The sequence below is a fragment of the Phyllobates terribilis genome, unplaced genomic scaffold, assembly GCF_046119375.1.
Source record: "Phyllobates terribilis strain yellow unplaced genomic scaffold, ASM4611937v1 Scaffold_9__5_contigs__length_417890890, whole genome shotgun sequence".
Lineage (NCBI taxonomy): Eukaryota > Metazoa > Chordata > Amphibia > Anura > Dendrobatidae > Phyllobates > Phyllobates terribilis.
This window is the reverse complement of record NW_027362769.1, coordinates 283493403-283514331: the sequence shown is the minus strand read 5'-3', so window position 1 is coordinate 283514331 and position 20929 is coordinate 283493403. Positions and strand designations below refer to the sequence as shown.

Genomic DNA, 20929 nt, shown 5'->3' with positions numbered 1-20929 from the left:
ATTGGGGATCTTTATCTTGTCTGTGGTCGTTATAAACGAACAGGTTTTACATTTTTTTCTGGTTGCAAGGAAAGGTACCTGTAGCTGGTGGAGATGACAGGGAGCTTCTGACAATGATGCTTCTTAGATTTGGGGGCTGCCTAAAACACAGAAGTGGGGGGTCTGGAAATATGGAGTCTCAGAATATAAACTGCTGATGACCTTTAACACTTTCAGAGCAGGAATGAATGTGTCGCATGGATTTATGTCATTCTACATCTTTGCAGTCAGTATGCTTAGTGCATATAAAAGGGTGTGGCCGCCCTTTGTCTGGGCTGAGACGCCCATTCTGCCCCGGCCTTATGCTCACCCTAGGGATCCAGTCTCTCTGCCCTTGTCCATATGTATGTCACTTGACAAATGGTAAGGTTTTTAATATTAGAGTTAGGACTGTCCCATAAGGGTTGCCGTGAAGTGGCGGGATGGCTTTCACATTATTTTGATCAAAATTATGTTAACTAAATACCCTTTATTATTTATCATTCTTTTTGCACTGTGTGCGATTTATACATTTACTTTCAGTTATTTTGGTATTTTTCTTGTCTTTGGTTTCTTTCTGTTTAATGGCCTTGTGTGAACATGCATTTACATTTTGCATGCACATCTACTTACGTTTCAGTTCAGACCTTCAGGTTTTTTCTTTGCAGTCAGTATGCTTAGTGCATATAAAAGGGTGTGGCTGCCCTTTGTCTGGGCTGAGACGCCCATTCTGCCCTGGTCTTATGCTCACACTAGGGATCCAGTCTCTCTGCCCTTGTCCATATGTATGTCACTTGACAAATGGTAAGGTTTTTAATATTAGAGTTAGGATTGTCCCATAAGGGTTGCCGTGAAGTGGCGGGATGGCTTTCACATTATTTTGATCAAAATTTTGTTAACTAAATACCCTTTATTATTTATCATTATTTTTGCACTGTGCGATTTATACATTTACTTTCAGTTATTTGGGTATTTTTCTTGTCTTTGGTTTCTTTTTATAAATATTTTAGCAGTTAATAGATAAGGAGTGTGAAGGTTTTATTGTCCTGTAACCAGGTCCAGTGTTGTGATGGCCTCACAATTCTGAGGAGCACATTCCTTAGTTGATGTAGAATGACATAAATCCATGCGACACATTCATTCCTGCTCTGAAAGTGTTAAAGGTCATCAGCAGTTTATATTCTGAGACTCCATATTTCCAGACCCCCCACTTCTGTGTTTTAGGCAGCCCCCAAATCTAAGAAGCATCATTGTCAGAAGCTCCCTGTTATCTCCACCAGCTACAGGTACCTTTCCTTGCAACCAGAAAAAATGTAAAACCTGTCCGTTTATAACGACCACAGACAAGATAAAGATTCCCAATTCACATCAGGGCTATAAGATCCCTGGTACGTTCAGCTGTATCACATCTAATGTAGTGTACTTAATTATATGTACCCAATGTCCAGCTGGGGGTCTTTATGTAGGGGAGACAGGGCTAAAACTTAGAACAAGGATGAATCATCATCGCCACACAATAAAAGGAAAAAGAATAGATCTGCCTGTAGCCAAGCATTTTTGTTCCCCTGATCACAGCATAAAAGATATGAAATTACTAGTATTAAAAGGTGACTTCAAATCTCAAAGAGAAAGAAGAGTCTCAGAATATAAACTGATGATGACCTTTAACACTTTCAGAGCAGGAATGAATGTGTCGCATGGATTTATGTCATTCTACATCAACTAAGGAATGTGCTCTTCAGAATTGTCAGGTCATCACAACACTGGACCTTGTCACAGGACAATAAAACCTTCACACTCCTTATCTATTAACTGCTAAAATATTTATAGCCAGAACTGTTTATCTCTTCCATAATAACTCTGCTTTTCATCACCTGTCTTACCTATTGCATTTTTTTTTCTTGTGTGTCTTATTGTGTATAAATATGTGACTCTTCAGATTTTGTGGTATACTATGCCTGATGAAGTGACCTGAGTAGTCTCGAAAGCTTGCAATTTGTTACCATCTTTTCAGTTAGCCATTAAAAGGTATCAACCACTGAGGACTCTCAAATCTAATCTTTTTCTATCTGCTGGCTAACACGGTACAAGAATATATATTTTCCCTATAATAACTGTGAAACATGCGGGCGGGGACTCGAGCAAGTCACTCGAGCACCCACGATACATGGTGCTTAACTGAGTACCCGATGCAAACTCAAGTAGCGAGCACTTGCGCTCAAGACTAATGACAGCTTATTCAAAATGATGACCTAATGTTATAAAATTCTGCGTCGTACCTGTGGGTTCAAAATGTTCACTTTACCCCTTGATGAAATCCTTGATGGGTGCAGTTTCTGAAATGGGGTCACTTGTGGGGGGGTTTCCACTATTTAGGCACATCAGGGGCTCTCCAAACACGACATGGCGTCTGCTCTTGATTCCAGCCAATTTTGCGTTCAAAAAGTCACACAGTGCTCCTTCCCTTCTGAACTCTGCCGTGCGCCCAAACACTGTATTTTCCCCACATATGGGGTATTGGCGTACTCAGGAGAAATTGCACAAAAGTTTTGGGGTCCATTTTCTCCTTTTACCCTTGTGAAAAAAAAAATTGGGGCTAAAACATAATTTTTGTGGAAAAAGTTTGATTTTTTTATTTTCACGGCTCCATGTTATAAACTTCTGTAAAACACTTGGGGGTTCAGGGTGCTCACCACACATCTAGATAAGTTCCCTGAGGGGTCTAGTTTCCAAGATGGTGTCACTTGTGGGGGGTTTCCACTGTTTAGGCACATCAGGGGCTACCCAAACGCAACATGGCGTCCGCTAATTATTCAAGCAAATTTTACATTCAAAAAGTCAAATGGCGCTCCTTCCCTTCCGAACCCTGCCATGTGCCCAGTGTTTTTTCCCCACATATGGGGTATCTGCGTGCTCAGGGGAAATTGCACAACAAATTTTGGGGTCCATTTTTTCCTGTTATCCCTGTGAAAATAAAAAAAATTGGGTCTAAATCAACATTTTTGTGAAAAAAGTTAAATGTTCATTTTTTTCTTCCACATTCCAAAAATTCCTGTGAAGCACCTGAAGGGTTAATAAAGTTCTTGAATGTGGTTTTGAGCACCTTGACGGTGCAGTTTTTAGAATGATGTCACTTTGGGGTATTTTCTGTCATAAAGACTACTCAAAGTGACTTCAAATGTGATGTGGTCCCTGAAAAAATGATTTTGTAAATTTTGTTGGAAAAATGAGAAATCGCTGGTCAACTTTTAACCCTTATAGCTCCCTAATAAAAAAAAAAAAAATTTGTTCCAAAATTGTGGTGATGTAAAGTAGACATGTGGGAAATGTTATTTATTAACTTTTTGTGTGACATATCTCTCTGATTTAAGGGCAAAAAAATTCAAATTTTGAAAATTGCAAAATTTTCAAAATTTTCACCAAATTTCTGCTTTTTTTCACAAATAAACGCAAGTGATATCAAAGAAATTTTGCCACAATCATGAAGTACAATATGTCACGAAAAAACATTCTCAGAATATGGGGGATCCGTTGAAGCGTTCCAGAGTAATTACCTCATAAGGTGACAGTGGTCAGAATTGTTAAAATTGGCCTGGTCATTAACGTGCAAACCACCTTGGGTTGTAATGGGGTTAAATACTGCCTGTGTAATTTGTGTGGCAAACATGAAATTCACATACACCAATATGGCCCCACCGCATCTGCAGTAGCATCTCTCGGTTACTGAGAGATGCTACTGCGCACGTGCAGGAGCCATTTTGCTTGAGGAAAAAGAATTTAAGTGCAGCAATATGGCGCTGCTCATGCTCAGTAGCATCTCTCGACAACCGAAAAATGCTACTGCGCACGCGCTGGTGGTGGGGGCCATATTGCTGGAGGCAAATTTTTTTTTTCCTCTAGCAAAATGGCGCGTGCGCAGTAGCAACTATTGTTTGCCGATGCTACTGCGCACGCGTGGACGCCATTTTTCTAGAGAAAAAATAAATTTGCCTGCAGCAATATGGCACCCGCCACCCGCACTTGCGCAGTAGCATTTCTCGGTTGCCGAGAGATGCTACTGCACATGCGCGAGCGGCGGGGGCCATATTGGTGTATGTAAATTTCATGTTTGCCGCACAAATTACACTGGCTGGCTACAAAAAGCGTTTACAAGCTGTGATACTTTCAAAAGGGGGTGCTACCAGGTACTAACCATGCAGGGTGCCCAAACTTTTGCTTCGACCCATTTAAATATATATATTTCTTTGCCTAAAATACAAAGGAAATTTTTCATCTTTAACTTTAGACCTTTTTAGAGATCATTTCATCTTCAACCTGCTTAACTGTTCACAATATCAGTAATTTTGACCTGGGGTACCCAAACTTTTATATGCCGCTGTAGTTAGCATTTGACACTGAACAATTGATAAGTAGAAAATACGCTACGTGACGCAGTGAGAATACATATAAATGGCTACATGTAAATAGCATTGTTCAGGATATTAAATGATGTAGTAGCCCCAATAGAAATAAAGAGGGGAAGACTTAAATGATACCTGTATAGTTAGGTAAAAGAAAGGGATCCGAAGGCGCTTCCATTGGTGAGGGGGATTCCAATCTACAATTAAAGCTTCACTGATTGTGTGTGTATGCGCCGGAGCCACTGCACGTCAGTCTGTGAAGCTTTAGAACTACACACTGCTTCACTGCGCACGCGCGGGGAGCCACTCGTCACAGCACGGCTCCCAGATAGACAGTGCGCAAGCGCGGCTGGTAAATTAACACTGCGCAAGCGTGGCAATTAAACTCCTATTCTAGTGACGTCTATGCAAACCCGGGAACAGAATTTAAATGGCGTGGGCGGCGGCAAGCCTAACTAAACACCATGAAGCACATCCCTTTGACTAAACGAGCAGATATGATATAACTATACAAAATGCTTTTTACAAAGGATAACAACGCTGATTTTAATGAAAAAAGCATGTTAGTGATGCACATTGCATCACTAACAACGCAATAGGGGCAGTATAGATACTACAGTCATGGCCAAAAGTATTGAGAATGACACCAAAATTATATTTTCACATGATCTGCTGGCCTCTGGTTTTTATTAGTGTTTGTCTGATGTTTATATCACATACAGAAATATAATTGCAATCATATTATGAGTACCAATAGGTTATATTGACAGAATGAGTTAATGCAGCAAGTCAATATTTGCAGTGTTGCCCCTTCTTCTTCAAGACCTCTGTAATTCTCCCTGGCATGCTCTCAATCAACTTTTGGACCAAATCCTGACTGATAGCAGTCCATTCTTGCATAATCAATGCTTGCATTTTGCCAGAATTTGTTGGTTTTTGTTTGTCCACCCTTCTCTTGATGATTGACCACAAGTTCTCAATGGGATTAAGATCTGGGGAGTTTCCAGGCCATGGACCCAAAATCTCTATGTTTTGTTCCATGAGCCATTTAGTTATCACCTTTGCTTTATGGCAAGGTGCTCCATCATGCTGGAAAAGGCATTGTTGGGCACCAAACTGCTCTTGGACGGTTGGGAGAAGTTGCTCTTGGAGGACATTCTGGTACCATTCTTTATTCATGGCTGTGTTTTTAGGCAAGACTGTGAGTGAGCCGATTCCCTTGGCTGAGAAGCAACCCCACACATGAATGGTTTCAGGATGCTTTACAGTTGGCATGAGACAAGACTGGTGGTAGCGCTCACCTCTTCTTCTCCGAATAAGCTGTTTTCCAGATGTCCCAAACAATCGAAAAGGGGATTCATCAGAGAAAATGACTTTGCCCCAGTCCTCAGCAGTCCACTCCCTGTACCTTTTTCAGAATATCAGTCGGTCCCTGATGTTTTTTCTGGAGAGAAGTGGCTTCTTTGCTGCCCACCTTGAAACCAGCCCTTGCTCAAAGAGTCTCCGCCTCACAGTGCGTGCAGAAGCACTCACACCAGCCTGCTGCCATTCCTGAGCAAGCTCGGCACTGCTGGTAGTCCGATCCCGCAGCTGAAACAGTTTTAAGATACGGTCCTGGCGCTTGCTGGTCTTTCTTGGGCGCCCTGGAGCCTTTTTGACAACAATGGAAGCTCTCTCCTTGAAGTTCTTGATGATGCGATAGATTGTTGACTGAGGTTCAATCTTTGTAGGTGCGATACTCTTCCCTGTTAGGCCATTTTTGTGCAGTGCAATGATGGCTGCACGTGTTTCTTTAGAGATAACCATGGTTAACTGAAGAGAAACAATGATACCAAGAACCAGCCTCCTTTTAAAGTGTCCAGTGATGTCATTCTTACTTAATCATGACTGATTGATCGCCAGCCCTGTCCTCATCAACACCCACACCTGTGTTAATGGATCAATCACTAAAACGATGTTAGCTGCTCCTTTTAAGGCAGGACTGCAATGATGTTGAAATGTGTTTTGGGGGTTAAAGTTCATTTTCTGGGCAAATATTGACTTTGCAAGTACAGTAATTGCTGTTAAGCTGATCACTCTTTGACATTCAGGAGTATATGCAAATTGCCATTACAAAAAATGAAGCAGTAAACTTTGGAAAAATTACTATTTGTCTCATTCTCAATACTTTTGGCCATGACTGTACAAATGACATAACAGGTTCCCTTTAAGGTGAAAAAAGGCAGCAGACTTGAAAGATTCTAGCATTTATTTGCTGCAATAATGATCCGATGCTCAAAGTGCAAACAAAGTGGAATATTAGAATTGAATTCGGGAAGGAGTTAATTGCTGCCTTGTTTTGTCCATGTGAATCCCACTGGAGTGAATACCATGAATGACCCAGAATTATCAATGAGACTAATTCAGGAACTATCGTTTTGGAAACATTTTTGAGATTTGAAAATAGTATAAATACAGAGATCAGACATCAAATAGTTGCTGATTTCTTGGAAATCTGTATCTCACAAAAATAAATACCAAAAGGTTTACAGGTGAATATACTATCCACTTTTTAAATGATACATAGAAAGCGTATCTAAACACCTGTTCGGTTGGCTTAATTAGACTGTTAATACAAAAACGTAAGGAACTCGCACTTGCAGGCACCTCCAATATGTGAAAAATGCTTACAATAATTAGAAAAATATTCCTCATTGTCTATTTATAAAGAAATCAGTATAGAGATTACCGCTAGATTAAAAAAAATTGAAACTACCTTGTTTGAAAATAAAAAGCACACAAATTTAAACGTGACCAAAACTCTGACTCCAACCGCACAGGCGTCCATCTCCATAATAGGTTTGTGTCTGACCAGAGGAATCAGTATAGGATTTTTTTACCTCATTCAGACAATACAACAGAGACATAATGTGGCCAGATCATCCCAATAGTTGCCTTCCAATAATATAAACCAGTTTCGAAATAAGTCATCCTCCTACTGAATTTCAATCCCTCACCTTTCATCGTACCTTACCCAAACCTATCCCCCAATTTGTGCGACAAGCACACAAATCCCCAGGTTCCCCTGTTCTAGTCGAGCCACACCCGGTTCAGAAGTGTACTGTTTCCAAACCAACAACCACTCATAGACCTCCATCCAATACCTCCAATTCTATGAATGTTCTTCCCATTCCTGTTCCAAATCCCCCCTCTCATTCCGTTTATTCCCTCACCATTAGTCACTACAAGTACATCCTCCAAGTTTGGAGACATATCCCCTATCAATTTGGACAGAATATCTATATATGATCATTCCTACCATCATCCTCACAAACCACTGTTAGGGTATGTGCACACGATGCAGAAATGCTCAGGATTTTTTCCTGAGCATTTCTGCATCTCCCTGGCAGGAAAAAGCGCATGCGGATTGTACATGCGGTTTCCTGCCAGGGACATGCGGAAATGAAGTGGTCTTCACTTTCATTTCCGCATGCGGGTTGACAAGCGCTTCCCAAGCGATTTTAGCATCACTTGGAAAGTGCTTGTCAACTTCACACTATATAAATCCATGCAAACAGCATGGATTTATATAGTGTGTGAATGTCAAAAAATAAATATATACTTTACCCTCTGATGGCCCCCGGTGTCCTGCTTCGCTCGGTCCCGGCTGCCGGCAGTGAAGACTGAAGGACCTGCCGACGTCAGCGTCACGTGACCCGTCACATGACTCTGACGTCAGCGAAGGTCCTTCTTCATTCAACCGCGAAGTGCTGGGAACCAAGCAGGAGCGCTGCGCCTGCCGTCAGAAGGTGAGTATATATATTTTTTTAATTTTATTCTTTTTTTTTTTTAATGGTACCTGGGTCTGGATGAGAGTCCTCTCATCCACACCCGGGTACCATCCGCACATTAGACCGCATGGAATGCGCATCAACATATACAGTGATGCGGATTCCATGCGGTCTAATGCAAGTCAATGGCGCCAAAAAACCAGCGTTTCCACAAAATTAATTGACATGCTGCGGATTTTTGAGCGCAGCGTTTACGCTGCGGAAAAATCCGCATCATGGGCACAGCACATGCGGATTTCAATTGGGGAACATTGCTGCCCTTCTACCATGCGTTTTTCATGCGTTTCCGCGGCGTTTACGCAACAGCAAAAACGCAGCGGAAACGCATTCAAAACGCATCGTGTGAACTCAGCCTTATTCCTCTAAATACATCCCATCCTTCTCTCAGAATAGAATCACCGTCCCCTACCTCATCTGTGGCTAGCACTATATCACATTTTTCTTTTTTAGGACTGGGATCCACATGTCCCTCACCACTGCAACTCCAATCGGCAACACTCCCTCCCAACAATCACCACAATCCTCATACCAGTTCCATAAAAAAATATTTTTTACATCGCAAATTACTCATTCGCGATCCACCCGTAGCTGTTAACCAGTTAAATGCCGCTGTCAATCTCTGACAGCGGCATTTAACTTGCATTTCCAGGAAGCGCGTCCTAGGCCCCGCCCATCGGTGACCCCGTCACGTGATCGCGGGTCACCAATGGGTGGGCATGACAACCCAGGGTCTGCAGCAGACCCCTGTGGTTGTCATGTCTCAATTGCTATGAGTGCCACCCAGTGGTCGGCGCTCATAGCAAGTGAGCATTTCTGCTGCATACAAGTGATCTGCTCATCGCCTGTATGCAGTAGAAGCAATCAGATAACTGCTGCTTCTAGTCTCCTATGGAGACTATTGAAGCATGCTGTAAGTAAAAAAATGTTTTTAAAAATATTAAAAAAATAAAAAAATATAAAAGTTTAAATCACCCCTCTTTTGCCCCATTCAAAATAAAATAATTTAAAAAAAAAACACATACACATATTTGGTATTGCTGCGTTTAGAATCGCCCGATCTATCAATATAAAAAAAGAATTAATCTAATCGATAAATGGCGTAACGAGAAAAAAATTCTAAATGACAGAATTACGTTTTTTTGGTTGCCGCAACATTGCAATTAAATGCAATAACGGGCGATCAAAATGTCGGATCTACCCCAAAATAATATCAATAAAAACATCAGCTCGACGCTCAAAAAATAAGCCCTCACCCGGCCCCAGATTCTGAAAAATGGAGACGCTATGGGTCTCAGAAAATGGCACCTTTTTTTTTTTTTTTTTTTTTAAGCAAACTTTGGATTTTTTTTTCACCACTTAAATAAAAAAGAACCTATACATGTTTGGTATCTACGAACTCGGAATGACCTGGAGAATAGTAATGGCAGGTCATTTTTAGCAATCAGTGAATGTGGTGAAAAAGGACCCAAAAAAAACAACTGTGGAATTGCATTTTTTTTGCAGTTTCACAGTACTTGGAATTTTTTTCCCGTTTTACAGCACACGATATGGTAAAACCAGTGATGTCATTCAAAAGTACAACTCGTCCCGCAAAAAATAAGTCCTCACACGGCCATATTGAACAAAAAATAAAAAAGTTCTGGCTCTGGGAAAAAGGGGAGCAAAAAATGAAAACGCAAAAACAGAAAAACCCAAGATCGTTAAGGGGTTAAAGTACACTCTGCACCCCATCTTGACTGAAAAGAAAACAGAAATTTTTTAAAAATTTATTAAAAAAGAAAAACTGAAATATCACATGGTCATAAGTATTCAGACCCTTTGCTCAGACACTCATATTTAAGTCACATGTTGTCCATTTCCTTGTGATCCTCCTTGAGATGGGACAACCTGATGTTGTATTTTTTGTTTCCATCTCTTATTTATGCTCAATTGTGTTATATTGTATTCCACGACTAGTACATATATCTGCCACTCATTATATTCTCATTAGTGTACATTTTCTTTTTCTAATTGTCGCCATTTTCTCCTGGTGAACTAGAATTTCATATATGCCATTGACACTGATGGTGGTCTGAAGTTTTGATCTATTGTTAGGAAAATGCAGGTTTTTATATACACATATTCACACCAGTTTCGTATTGGTCATATTTTCCCCTTTGATCTGGTGACATTGACAATTATGTGTGTGTGTGTGTGTGTGTATGTATATTTGTGTGTGTATATGTATGTATGTGTACATATATATATAATTACATACAGTGGGTACGGAAAGTATTCAGGCCCCTTTAAATTTTTCACTCTTTGTTTCATTGCAGCCATTTGGTACATTTTTTTTCTCTCATTAAAGTACACTCTGCACCCTATCTTGACTGAAAAAAGCAAGAAATGTAGAAATTTTTGCAAATTTATTAAAAAAGAAAAACTGAAATATCACATGGTCATAAGTATTCAGACCCTTTGCTCAGACACTCATATCTAAGTCACATGCTGTCCATTTCCTTGTGATCCTCCTTGAGATGGTTCTACTCCTTCATTGGAGTCCAGATGTGTTTAATTAAACTGATAAGACTTGATTTGGAAAGGCACACACCTCTCTATATACAGCTCACAGTGCATGTCAGATTAAATGAGAATCATGAGCTCATTGTAACTGCCCAAGAAGCTCAGAGAGAATTGTGGCAAGGCACAGATCTGGCCAAGGTTACTAAATAATTTCTGCATTTCTCAAGGTTACTAAGAAAACAGTGGCCTCCATAATGCTTAAATGGAAGAAGTTTGGGAGCACCAGAAGTCTTCCTTGACCTGCCCGTCCAGCCAAACTGAGCAATCGTGGGAGAAGAGACTTGGTGAGAGAGGTAAAGAAGAACCCCAAGATCACTGTGGCTGAGCTCCAGAGATGCAGTAAGGAGATGGGAGAAAATTCCACAAAGTCAACTATCACTGCAGCCCTCCAGCAGTCGGGCCTTTATGGCAGAGTGGCCCGACAGAAGCCTCTCCTCAGTGCAAGACATATGAAAGCCCACATAGAGTTTGGTCAAAAACACATGAAAGACTCCCAGACTATGAGAAATAAGATTCTCTGGTCTGATGAGATGAAGATAGAACTTTTTGGTGATAATTCTAAGCGATATGTGTGGAGAAAACCAGGCACTGCTCATCATCTGCCCAATACCATCCCAACAGTGAAACATGGTGGTGGCAGCATCATGCTATGGGGTGTTTTTCAGCTGCAGGGACAGGACGACTGGTTGCAATTGAAGGAAACATGAATGCGGCCAAGTACAGAGATATCCTGGATGAAAACCTCTTCCAGAGTGCTCTGGACCTCAGACTTGGCCGAAGGTTCTCCTTCCAACAAGACAATGACCCTAAGCACACAGCTAAAATAACAAAGGAGTGGCTTCAGAACAACTCTGTGACCATTCTTGACTGGCCCAGCCAGAGCCCTGACCTGAAAACCAATTGAGTATCTCTGGAGAGACCTGAAAATGGCTGTCCACCAACGTTCACCATCCAACCTCATGGAACTGGAGAGGATCTGCAAGGAAGAATGGCAGAGGATCCCCAAATCCAGGTGTGAAAAACTTGTTGCATCATTCCCAAGACGACTCATGGCTATACTAGCTCAATAGGGTGCTTCTACTCAATACTGAGCAAAGGGTCTGAATACTTATGACCATGTGATAGTTCAGTTTTTCTTTTTTAATAAATTTGCAAAAAATTCTACATTTCTGTTTTTTGTCAGTCAAGATGGGGCGCAGAGTGTACTTTAATGAGAAAAAAATGAACTTTTTAGAATTTACCAAATGGCTGCAATGAAAAAAGAGTGAAAAATTTAAAGGGGTCTGAATGCTTTCCGTACCCACTTTACACTGCTCAAAAAAATAAAGGGAACACTTAAACAACAGAATACAACTCCAAGTAAATCAAACTTCTGTGAAATCAAACTTTCCACTTAGGAAGCAACACTGATTGACAATCAAGTTCACATGTTGTTGTGTAAATGGAATAGACAATAGATGGAAATTATTGGCAATTATCAAGACCCACTCAAAGGAGTGGTTCTGCAGGTGGGGACCACAGACCACATCTCAGTACCATTGCTTTCTGGCTGATGTTTTGGTCACTTTTGAATGTTGGTTGTGCTTTCACACTCGTGGTAGCATGAGACGGACTCTACAACCCACCGAAGTTGCTCAGGTAGTGAAGCTCATCCAGGATGGCACATCAATGCGAGCTGTGGCAAGAAAGTTTGCTGTGTCTGTCAGCATAGTGTCCAGAGGCTGGAGGCGCTACCAGGAGACTGGCCAGTAAACAAGGAGACGTGGAGCGGGCCTTAGGAGGGCAACATCCCAGCAGCAGGACCGCTACCTCCACCTTTGTGCAAGGAGGAACAAGAGGAGCACTGCCAAAGCCCTGCAAAATGACCTTCAGCTGGCCACATGTGCATGTGTCTGCACAAACGGTTAGAAACCGACTCCATGAGGGTGCTATGTGGGCCTGACGTCCACAGATGGGGGTTGTGCTCACAGCCTAACACCGTGCAGGACGCTTGGCATTTGCCACAGAACACCAGGATTGGCAAAGTCGCCACTGGCGCCCTGTGCTTTTCACAGATGAAAGCAGGTTGACACTGAGCACATGTGACAGACCTGATAGTTTAGAGACGTCGTAGAGAGCGATCTGCTGCCTGCAACATCCTTCAGCATGACTGGTTTGGCAGTGGGTCAGTAATGGTGTGGGGTGGTATTTCTTTGGAGGGCCGCACAGCCCTCCATGTGCTCGCCAGAGGTAGATTGACTGCCATTAGGTACCGAGATGAGATCTTCAGACCCCTTTTGAGACCATGTGCTGGTGTGGTTGGCCCTGGGTTCCTCCAAATGCAGGACAATGCCAGAACTCATGTGGCTGGAGTGTGTCAGCAGTTCCTGCAAGATGAAGGCATTGAAGCTATGGACTGGCCCGCCCGTTCCCCAGACCTGAATCCGATTGAGCACATCTGGAACATCATGTCTCTCTCCATCCACCAACGTCACATTGCACCACAGACTGTCCAGGAGTTGGCGGATGCTTTAGTCCAGGTCTGGGAGGAGATCCCACAGGAGACCATCCGCAACCTCATCAGTAGCATTCTCAGGCGTTGTATGGAGGTCATACAGGCACGTGGAGGCCACACACAATACTGGGCCTCATTTTGACTTGTTTTAAGGACATTACATCAAAGTTGGATCAGCCTGTAGTGTGTTTTTCCACTTTAATTTTGGGGGTGACTCCAAATCCAGGCCTCCATTGGTTAATAAATTTGATTTCCATTGATGATTTTTGTGTGATTTTGTTGTCATGCACATTCAACTTTGTACAGAACAAAGTATTCAATGAGAATATTTCATTCATTCAGATCTAGGATGTGTTATTTAAGTGTTCCCTTTATTTTTTTTAGCAGTGTATATACATACATACACTACCGTTCAAAAGTTTGGGGTCACCCAGACAATTTTGTGTTTTCCATGAAAATTCATACTTTTATTTATGAAATGAGTTGCAAAATGATTAGAAAATACAGTCCAGACATTGACAAGGTTAGAAATAATGATTTTTATTTGAAAGAAAAATGTTCTCCTTCAAACTTTGCTTTCGTCAAAGAATGCTCCCTTTGCAGCAATTACAGCATTGCAGACCTTTGGCATTTTAGCTGTTAATTTGCTGAGGTAATCTTGAGAAATTTCACCCCATGCTTTCTGAAGCCCCTCCCACAAGTTGGATTGGATTGATGGGCACTTTTTGCGTACCATACGGTCAAGCTGCTCCCACAACAGCTCAATGCGGTTGAGATCTGGTGACTGCACTGGCCACTCCATTACAGATAGAATACCAGCTGCCTGCTTCTTCCCTAAATAGTTCATGCATAATTTGGAGGTGTGCTTTGGGTCATTGTCCTGTTGTAAGATGAAATTGGCTCCAATCAAGCGCTGTCCACAGGGTATGGCATGGCATTGCAAAATGGAGTGATAGCCTTCCTTATTCAAAATCCCATTTAACTTGTACAAATCTCCTACTTTACCAGCACCAAAGCAACCCCAGACCATCACATTACCTCCACCATGCTTGACAGATGGCATCAGGCACTCTTCCAGCATCTTTTCAGTTGTTCTGCATCTCACAAATGTTATTCTGTGTGATCCAAACACCTCAAACTTTGATTCGTCTGTCCATAAAACTTTTTTCCAATCTTCCTCTGTCCAATGTCTGTGTTCTTTTGCCCATGTTAATCTTTTCCTTTTATTAGCCAGTCTCAGATATGGCTTTTTCTTTGCCACTTTGCCCTGAAGGCCAGAATCCCAGAGTCGCCTCTTCACTCTAGATGTTGACACTGGCATTTTGCATGTACTATTTAATGAAGCTGTCAGTTGAGAAGCTGTGAGGCGTCAATTTCTCAAACTAGAGACTCTAATGTACTTGTCTTGTTGCTCAGTTGTTAAGCGGGGCCTCCCACTTCTCTTTGTACTCTGGTTAGAGCCTGTTTGTGCTCTCCTCTGAAGAGAGTAGTACACACCGTAGGAAATCTTCAGTTTCTTGGCAATCTCTCACATGGAATAGCCTTCATTTGTAAGAACAAGAATAGACTGTCGAGTTTCACATGAAAGTTCTCTTTTTCTGGCCATTTTGAGAGTTTCATAGAACAAACAAATGTAATGCTCCAGATTCTCAACTAGCTCAAAGGAAGTCAATTTTATAGCTTCTCAAATCAGCCAAACCATTTTCAGCTGGGCTAACATACTTGTGCAAGGGTTTTCTAAACATCCATTAGCCTTCTTACACAGTTAGCAAACACAATGTACCATTAAAACACTGGAGTGGTGGTTGTTGGAAATGGGCCTCTATACACCTATGTAGACTTTGCAGCAAAAACAAGATGTTTGCAGCTAAAATAGTCAATTACCACTTTAACAATGTATAAACAATAGAACCGAACTCTATAATAATGTAACATCCACATATTTAGTATTACGGGTACTCTACTGGATAACACATAGCCTATAAAGAGTATAGAGTATCTACCCAAACAGAAACAATTCTGAAACAATATATAAATGGTATTAAAACATCTAAATTTATTAGAACAATTAAAAGACATATCAGTATAGATAAAAATAGCAGGCCATCCGGGGTGAAATACACAAAAACAGAGCAGCAAACAAAAGTAGGTCCTCATGGGAAGATCTGACCAAAAATACACAGGCTTGCAAAGTAGTGTATATTAATTCAGACCATAGATAAGTTACATACATGTACAAAGGGGCTGAATAATTACAGGCTGTAGAGACACCAAAAGCAAAAGCCTACAGAACATCAGAGGTCAGCAAAAGCCTCACTAGGTAATAAATAATCGCGTGATCGTATATCTGATCACAACGACAAGCTTGTTTGTGAGGCTTACTCATGCAGGTGTGGGGACCAGTAGCAGCGCTGAAGACCCGACGCTTGTTTCGTGTTGCTTCTTCGGGGGGCTGTGCCGAAGAAGCAACGCGAAACGCGTGTCGGGGCTTCATTTGTTACCAGTCATCATCAGACTGCGGACCATACAGGAACCACAGTACTGATGAGACACAGGCAGTATCACAAATAAACAATTACATCCAGGTATCTTACCTGTGATGTCTTCTCTGATTAGAGTTCTCTTTCTTTTCGTCTCCATCTTGTTCAGACGCCATGATGTCCTTTCACAACCACAGCTCTTCTCTGCAGACTCCCATCTTCTCCGGTCTTCTGCAGCACATCCCGACACGCTACCCTTAAAAACAGCATAGTGATTATAATGCTCCTGAATAAAAATATCTGCTCTACGCTGAGCCCCTAAATAAACCATTAACTCTCACAATGCTCCCTGCACAAAATATTACCCACACTCTACCCCTCTTATGGTACATGTCCTCCACACTGTCCTTTGTATACTGGGTCTCCTCTTCAGACTGTCCTCTCACGCTGTGTCCCTCCCTATACTGCCCAGTCTCTATACTGTGCCCCTTCATCACACTACCCCTCCTCAGCATACTGTTCCCTCTCTGCTGTGACCTCACACTGTCAACCCCATGCTGCCCCCTCTCTATACCTCCCCACAGCTGTCTCCTCACACATTTCTCCCCTTACTCTCCATACTGTCTCCTCATACATCACCCTTCCCCATTCTATTCCCCACCATCCCCTTATTCACCATACTGTTTCTTCACACATTCTTCCCATTATGTCTCCTCAAATTTCTCCCCTATCTCTCCCAGTTATAATAATAGATATTCAGAAGAGCACGCTGACACACAGACCTGCAGAAGCATGCATACAAACACGAAGACACGCATTCATACATACACTTGCGTGCAGACACGCATATATTCCAAAAGAAAAGCAAGCAGCACTCCAATAATACTGAAAAAAGTGAGGACTTTATTAGCCCATCAGATGTGGCAACGTTTTGACTGAACACAGCCTTTTTCAAGCCACAGACATGCACACATAAACACACATGCAGACACGCGCACACACACAGAAATGCACACGTAGTCATGTTGTTTGGTCAACAACTCTGCTGTGTGTACTTTTAATTATATGTAACATTGTGCTATGTGCCATCTGCATATTTTTTATATAAATTTTCAATAAAAATACTTTAATTGGAAGGTATCTTCTTGGATAGTGTCTTTTCTCTACCATTTTTTTTATATATACGTTCTTCAATATGCAGTGTCCACTATCTTGTAGTGTTGTGGTGTCGGTTGCATTATTATATTCCTACTAAACTTTTGCACAAGAATAGCATAAGCAAAAAATAATGATTTTTTAATTAAAAAAAAACTGTCCAAAGACACTATAAATGTTTCCTATTGTTTTTTTATGTGCATTTACTAGCAGCCCAGAGCATATACCATGCCTAATCTACAATGGTGTTTAGAAGGAAAAAAGCAAAATGCTATGAAGATTACCGTATTTTTCGGATTATAAGATGCAGTTTTTTTCCCCAAAATGGGGAAAATGAGGGTGCGTCTTTATAATCCAATTGTAACTTACCAGGGGTGGGGCAGCAGCGGTGGAGCTGGGTCCCAGGAGGCAGGGTCGCTGCTGCAGGAAGCTGGCATTGGCAGGATTGTAGCGATGCTGCAGGCCCCAGGCTGAGAGGAGGGGGTGTTCGGCGGTGCAAGGATGCAGCAGACTCCGGGCCTTCACAAAATGTCGCTGGAGTCCCCCCCTCCCCGCTCATGGTTTTCAATGTGATGGACTTCAGAGGCTGCGCATGTGCAGATTGAGATCTCGGGAGCTGAGATCTCGGGGCTGAGATTTCAATCTGTGCATGCGCCACGTCCTGCAACCATTTTCACAAAGTCCACCGCATTGAAAACCATGAGAAGTATCGGGGCTCCAATGATATTTTGTGAAAGCCTGAGTCTCGCTGCATCCTTGTACTGCCGAACACCACCTCCTCCCAGCCTGGGGCTCACAGCGTTGCTCCACTCCTGCCGCTGCCAGCTTCCTGCAGCAGCAACCTTGCCTCCTGGGAACCCGTTCCACTGCAGCCGCCATCCCCCCTGTAAGCTACCGTAAAAGTGGACTATAACATGCATCGCCATTTTATTGAAAAAATTGTTTTCCTATTTTTCTCCCCAAAATTTGGGGTGCATCTTATGGTCCAGTGCGTCTTACAATCCGCAAAATATGGAATTTAGAAAAATTGCTATTTTGTGCACTGTAATATTTTTTTTTAAATAATTAGAGGAACACTTTAAAAATCTACCATAAGGCTGAGGGTTGTGGAGAATTGTGTGATGCAGTAATTTCAGTTCACCCCTTGTTTTTTGCGTAATAAACTTTTACACAACTGCATAAACTTTGTTTGAAAATGCATTGGACTTCGATTGTTGCTTACCATTTGCTATAAAAGCCATCCCACAACAAAATTCCTGTTTAAACCTAAAGTAATCTCCAAAATGAGTTACTTTAAGAAGTATCGCAATACTTATCCATAGAGCAAGACAATATAATATACAGTTCAACGTCAAATTCTACATAATAAATCAGAGGAAGAGAAGACGCTAGGAGAACCAATAATGATTATTAAAAATACAAATTTTATTGACTTCATAATTATAAAACTATTTAACAACTAGATAAAGATGACAGTATAGTTATGGTGGCTATTGCCAAAAAACAAGGGCACCATAACTATACTGTCATCTTTATCTAGTTGTTAAATAGTTTTATAATTATGAAGTAAATAAAATTTGTATTTTTAATACTCATCATTGGTTCTCCTAGTGTCTTCTTTTCTTTTGATTTATTAAACAAAATTCCTGTGTAGATCATTCATTATTTGGTCTTAGACATGTTAATTAAAGCCAAATTATTATTTTCCTTTTAGAGCTCTGCTTGGAAAAGACATCTCAGAACAAGTTCGGAAAGCTGCCATCAAGTTGCCTGCTCTTAAAAATATGAAGTAAATTTTAATCAATGTACATTTTAACTTGCAAAATTAAAAAAAAAACAATTTTGTTACATTTGATTTGGTCAGCTAGAAATGTAGTTCTTCAGTGAATGCAACAATCAAACTGTACTTTATATTTTTCTTACGGAAGCTCTCCCATTAATATTTTTATTAGCTAAACCTGTATTAATGTGTGTGTAATGTGATATAATCACTGTCTTCTCCAGTTTCCAGCTCTGCTTCGTTCCTCTTCTGGAACACGTGACCTCTATTCTGATTTGCAGCCTCACACCTAGGTCTAGTGGCGTAACTGGAGTCCTAGGGGATCCCACCAGCATGTTGGTCAGATGTATGAGCCTCTTTATTAATATTGTTTGTCCTGGCCCCTAGTCTTTATTGTCCCCCATCCTGTAGAAATTTCCAATGTCCTCTGTCCTGGCACCAATATTGTAATAATGTCCAGCATTCTGGCCCCATTTTATAATAATGGCCCCCTTCCTGGACCCTATCCTTTTGTAATGGCCCCCATCCTATAGTAATGCCCCATCTTGGGCCCCCTCCTGTAATAATTTTCTCCTTTCCTGGCACTCTACAAAACACATTTAAACACAAACAATTCTTCTTACTTTCCCTCGCTCCCGTGGCTAGCAGTGCCATCTTCCGCCTCCATAGGGCCCGTGGATGGCACATGCCAGTGACGTCATGCGTCGCTCCACAATGAGCACACAGACATCAGCGGTCGGCCTGTGATAGGCCGGCAGCCACTATAGCCACTATATCTTCTTACTTTCCCTCGTTCCCGTGACTAGCAGTGCCATCTTCCGTCACTATAGCCACTATATCTTCTTACTTTCCCTCGCTCCTGTGGCTAGCAGTGCCATCTTCCGCCTCCATAGGGCCCGTGGATGGCACATGCCAGTGACGTCATGCTTCGCCCACGATGAGCATACAGACATCAGCGGTCGGCCTGTGATAGGCCGGCAGCCACTATAGCTATTGCGGCACTGGAACCTGGCGCTTCACCGTACACCGCTTAAGATTTCGGCTAAATGTGTGTCCAAACTCGTACATTCAGCTGTAAACGTGGCTGGCATTGGTGGGCCCCCTGACTTCACGGTCGTGGTAGCACACTCTATGATCATTACACTCCTGCCAGGTTCTATGTGTGAGCCTGACAGTCGCTTTTACAATGTAAACCTATGAAGTATCAGAAGACAAGAGCGGTGCTGAAAACCAGCGAAGGCAGCAATTGGTAAGTATATTAACAGCCTTACACTACATTACACACACACTTACACAGGTTAAGCTAATCAAAAATGCATGCTTCTTTAATTCGTCAGAAATTTACTGATATATTATAAATAATAAAAAGACATTCTCACCTGCTGTTTTGTTTTCAAGTCTGCATCTAGATTTTTTTCTTACTTGTATTTGTCAAATTACGTACAGTTAGGTCCATATATATTTGGACAGAGACAATATTTTTCTAATTTTGGTTCTAGACATTACCACAATGAATTTTAAACAAAACAATTCAGATGCAGTTGAAGTTCAGACTTTCAGCTTTCATTTGAGGGTATCCACATTAAAATTGGATGAAGGGTTTAGGAGTTTCAGCTCCTTAACATGTGCCACCCTGTTTTTAAAGGGACCAAAAGTATTTGGACAGATTAAATAATTGTAAATAAAATGTTCATTTCTAGTACTTGGTTGAAAACCCTTTGTTGGCAATGACTGCCTGAAGTCTTGAACTCATGGACATCACCAGACGCTGTGTTTCCTCCTTTTAGATGCTCTGCCAGGCCTTCACTGCGGTGGTTTTCAGTTGCTGTTTGTTTGTGGGCCTTTCTGTCTGAAGTTTAGTCTTTAACAAGTGAAATGCATGCTCAATTGGGTTGAGATCAGGTGACTGACTTGGCCATTCAAGAATATTCCACTTCTTTGCTTTAATAAACTCCTGGGTTGCTTTGGCTTTATGTTTTGGGTCATTGTCCATCTGTAGTATGAAACGACGACCAATCAGTTTGGCTGCATTTGGCTGGATCAGAGCACACAGTATGGCTCTGAATACATCAGAATTCATTCGGCTGCTTCTGTCCTGTGTCACATCATCAATAAACACTAGTGACCCAGTGCCACTGGCAGCCATGCATGCCCAAGCCACCACACTGCCTCTACTGTGTTTTACAGATGATGTGGTATGCTTTGGATCA

The 20929-nt window shown here is 41.6% G+C and overlaps 1 protein-coding gene across 2 annotated transcripts in view; it reads left to right on the top strand.

The window, feature by feature from the left end:
* Positions 1-20236, top strand: part of OSGEPL1 (O-sialoglycoprotein endopeptidase like 1) — a 152750-nt gene extending 132514 nt beyond the window's left edge. For both annotated transcript variants that reach the window (XM_073647843.1, XM_073647844.1), the window contains exon 8: positions 18654-20236. In XM_073647843.1, coding sequence (XP_073503944.1) covers positions 18654-18732 — 79 coding nt within the window. In that variant the 3' untranslated portion in view covers positions 18733-20236. The remainder of the gene's footprint in view (positions 1-18653) is intronic.
* The last annotated feature ends 693 nt before the right edge of the window (positions 20237-20929 follow it).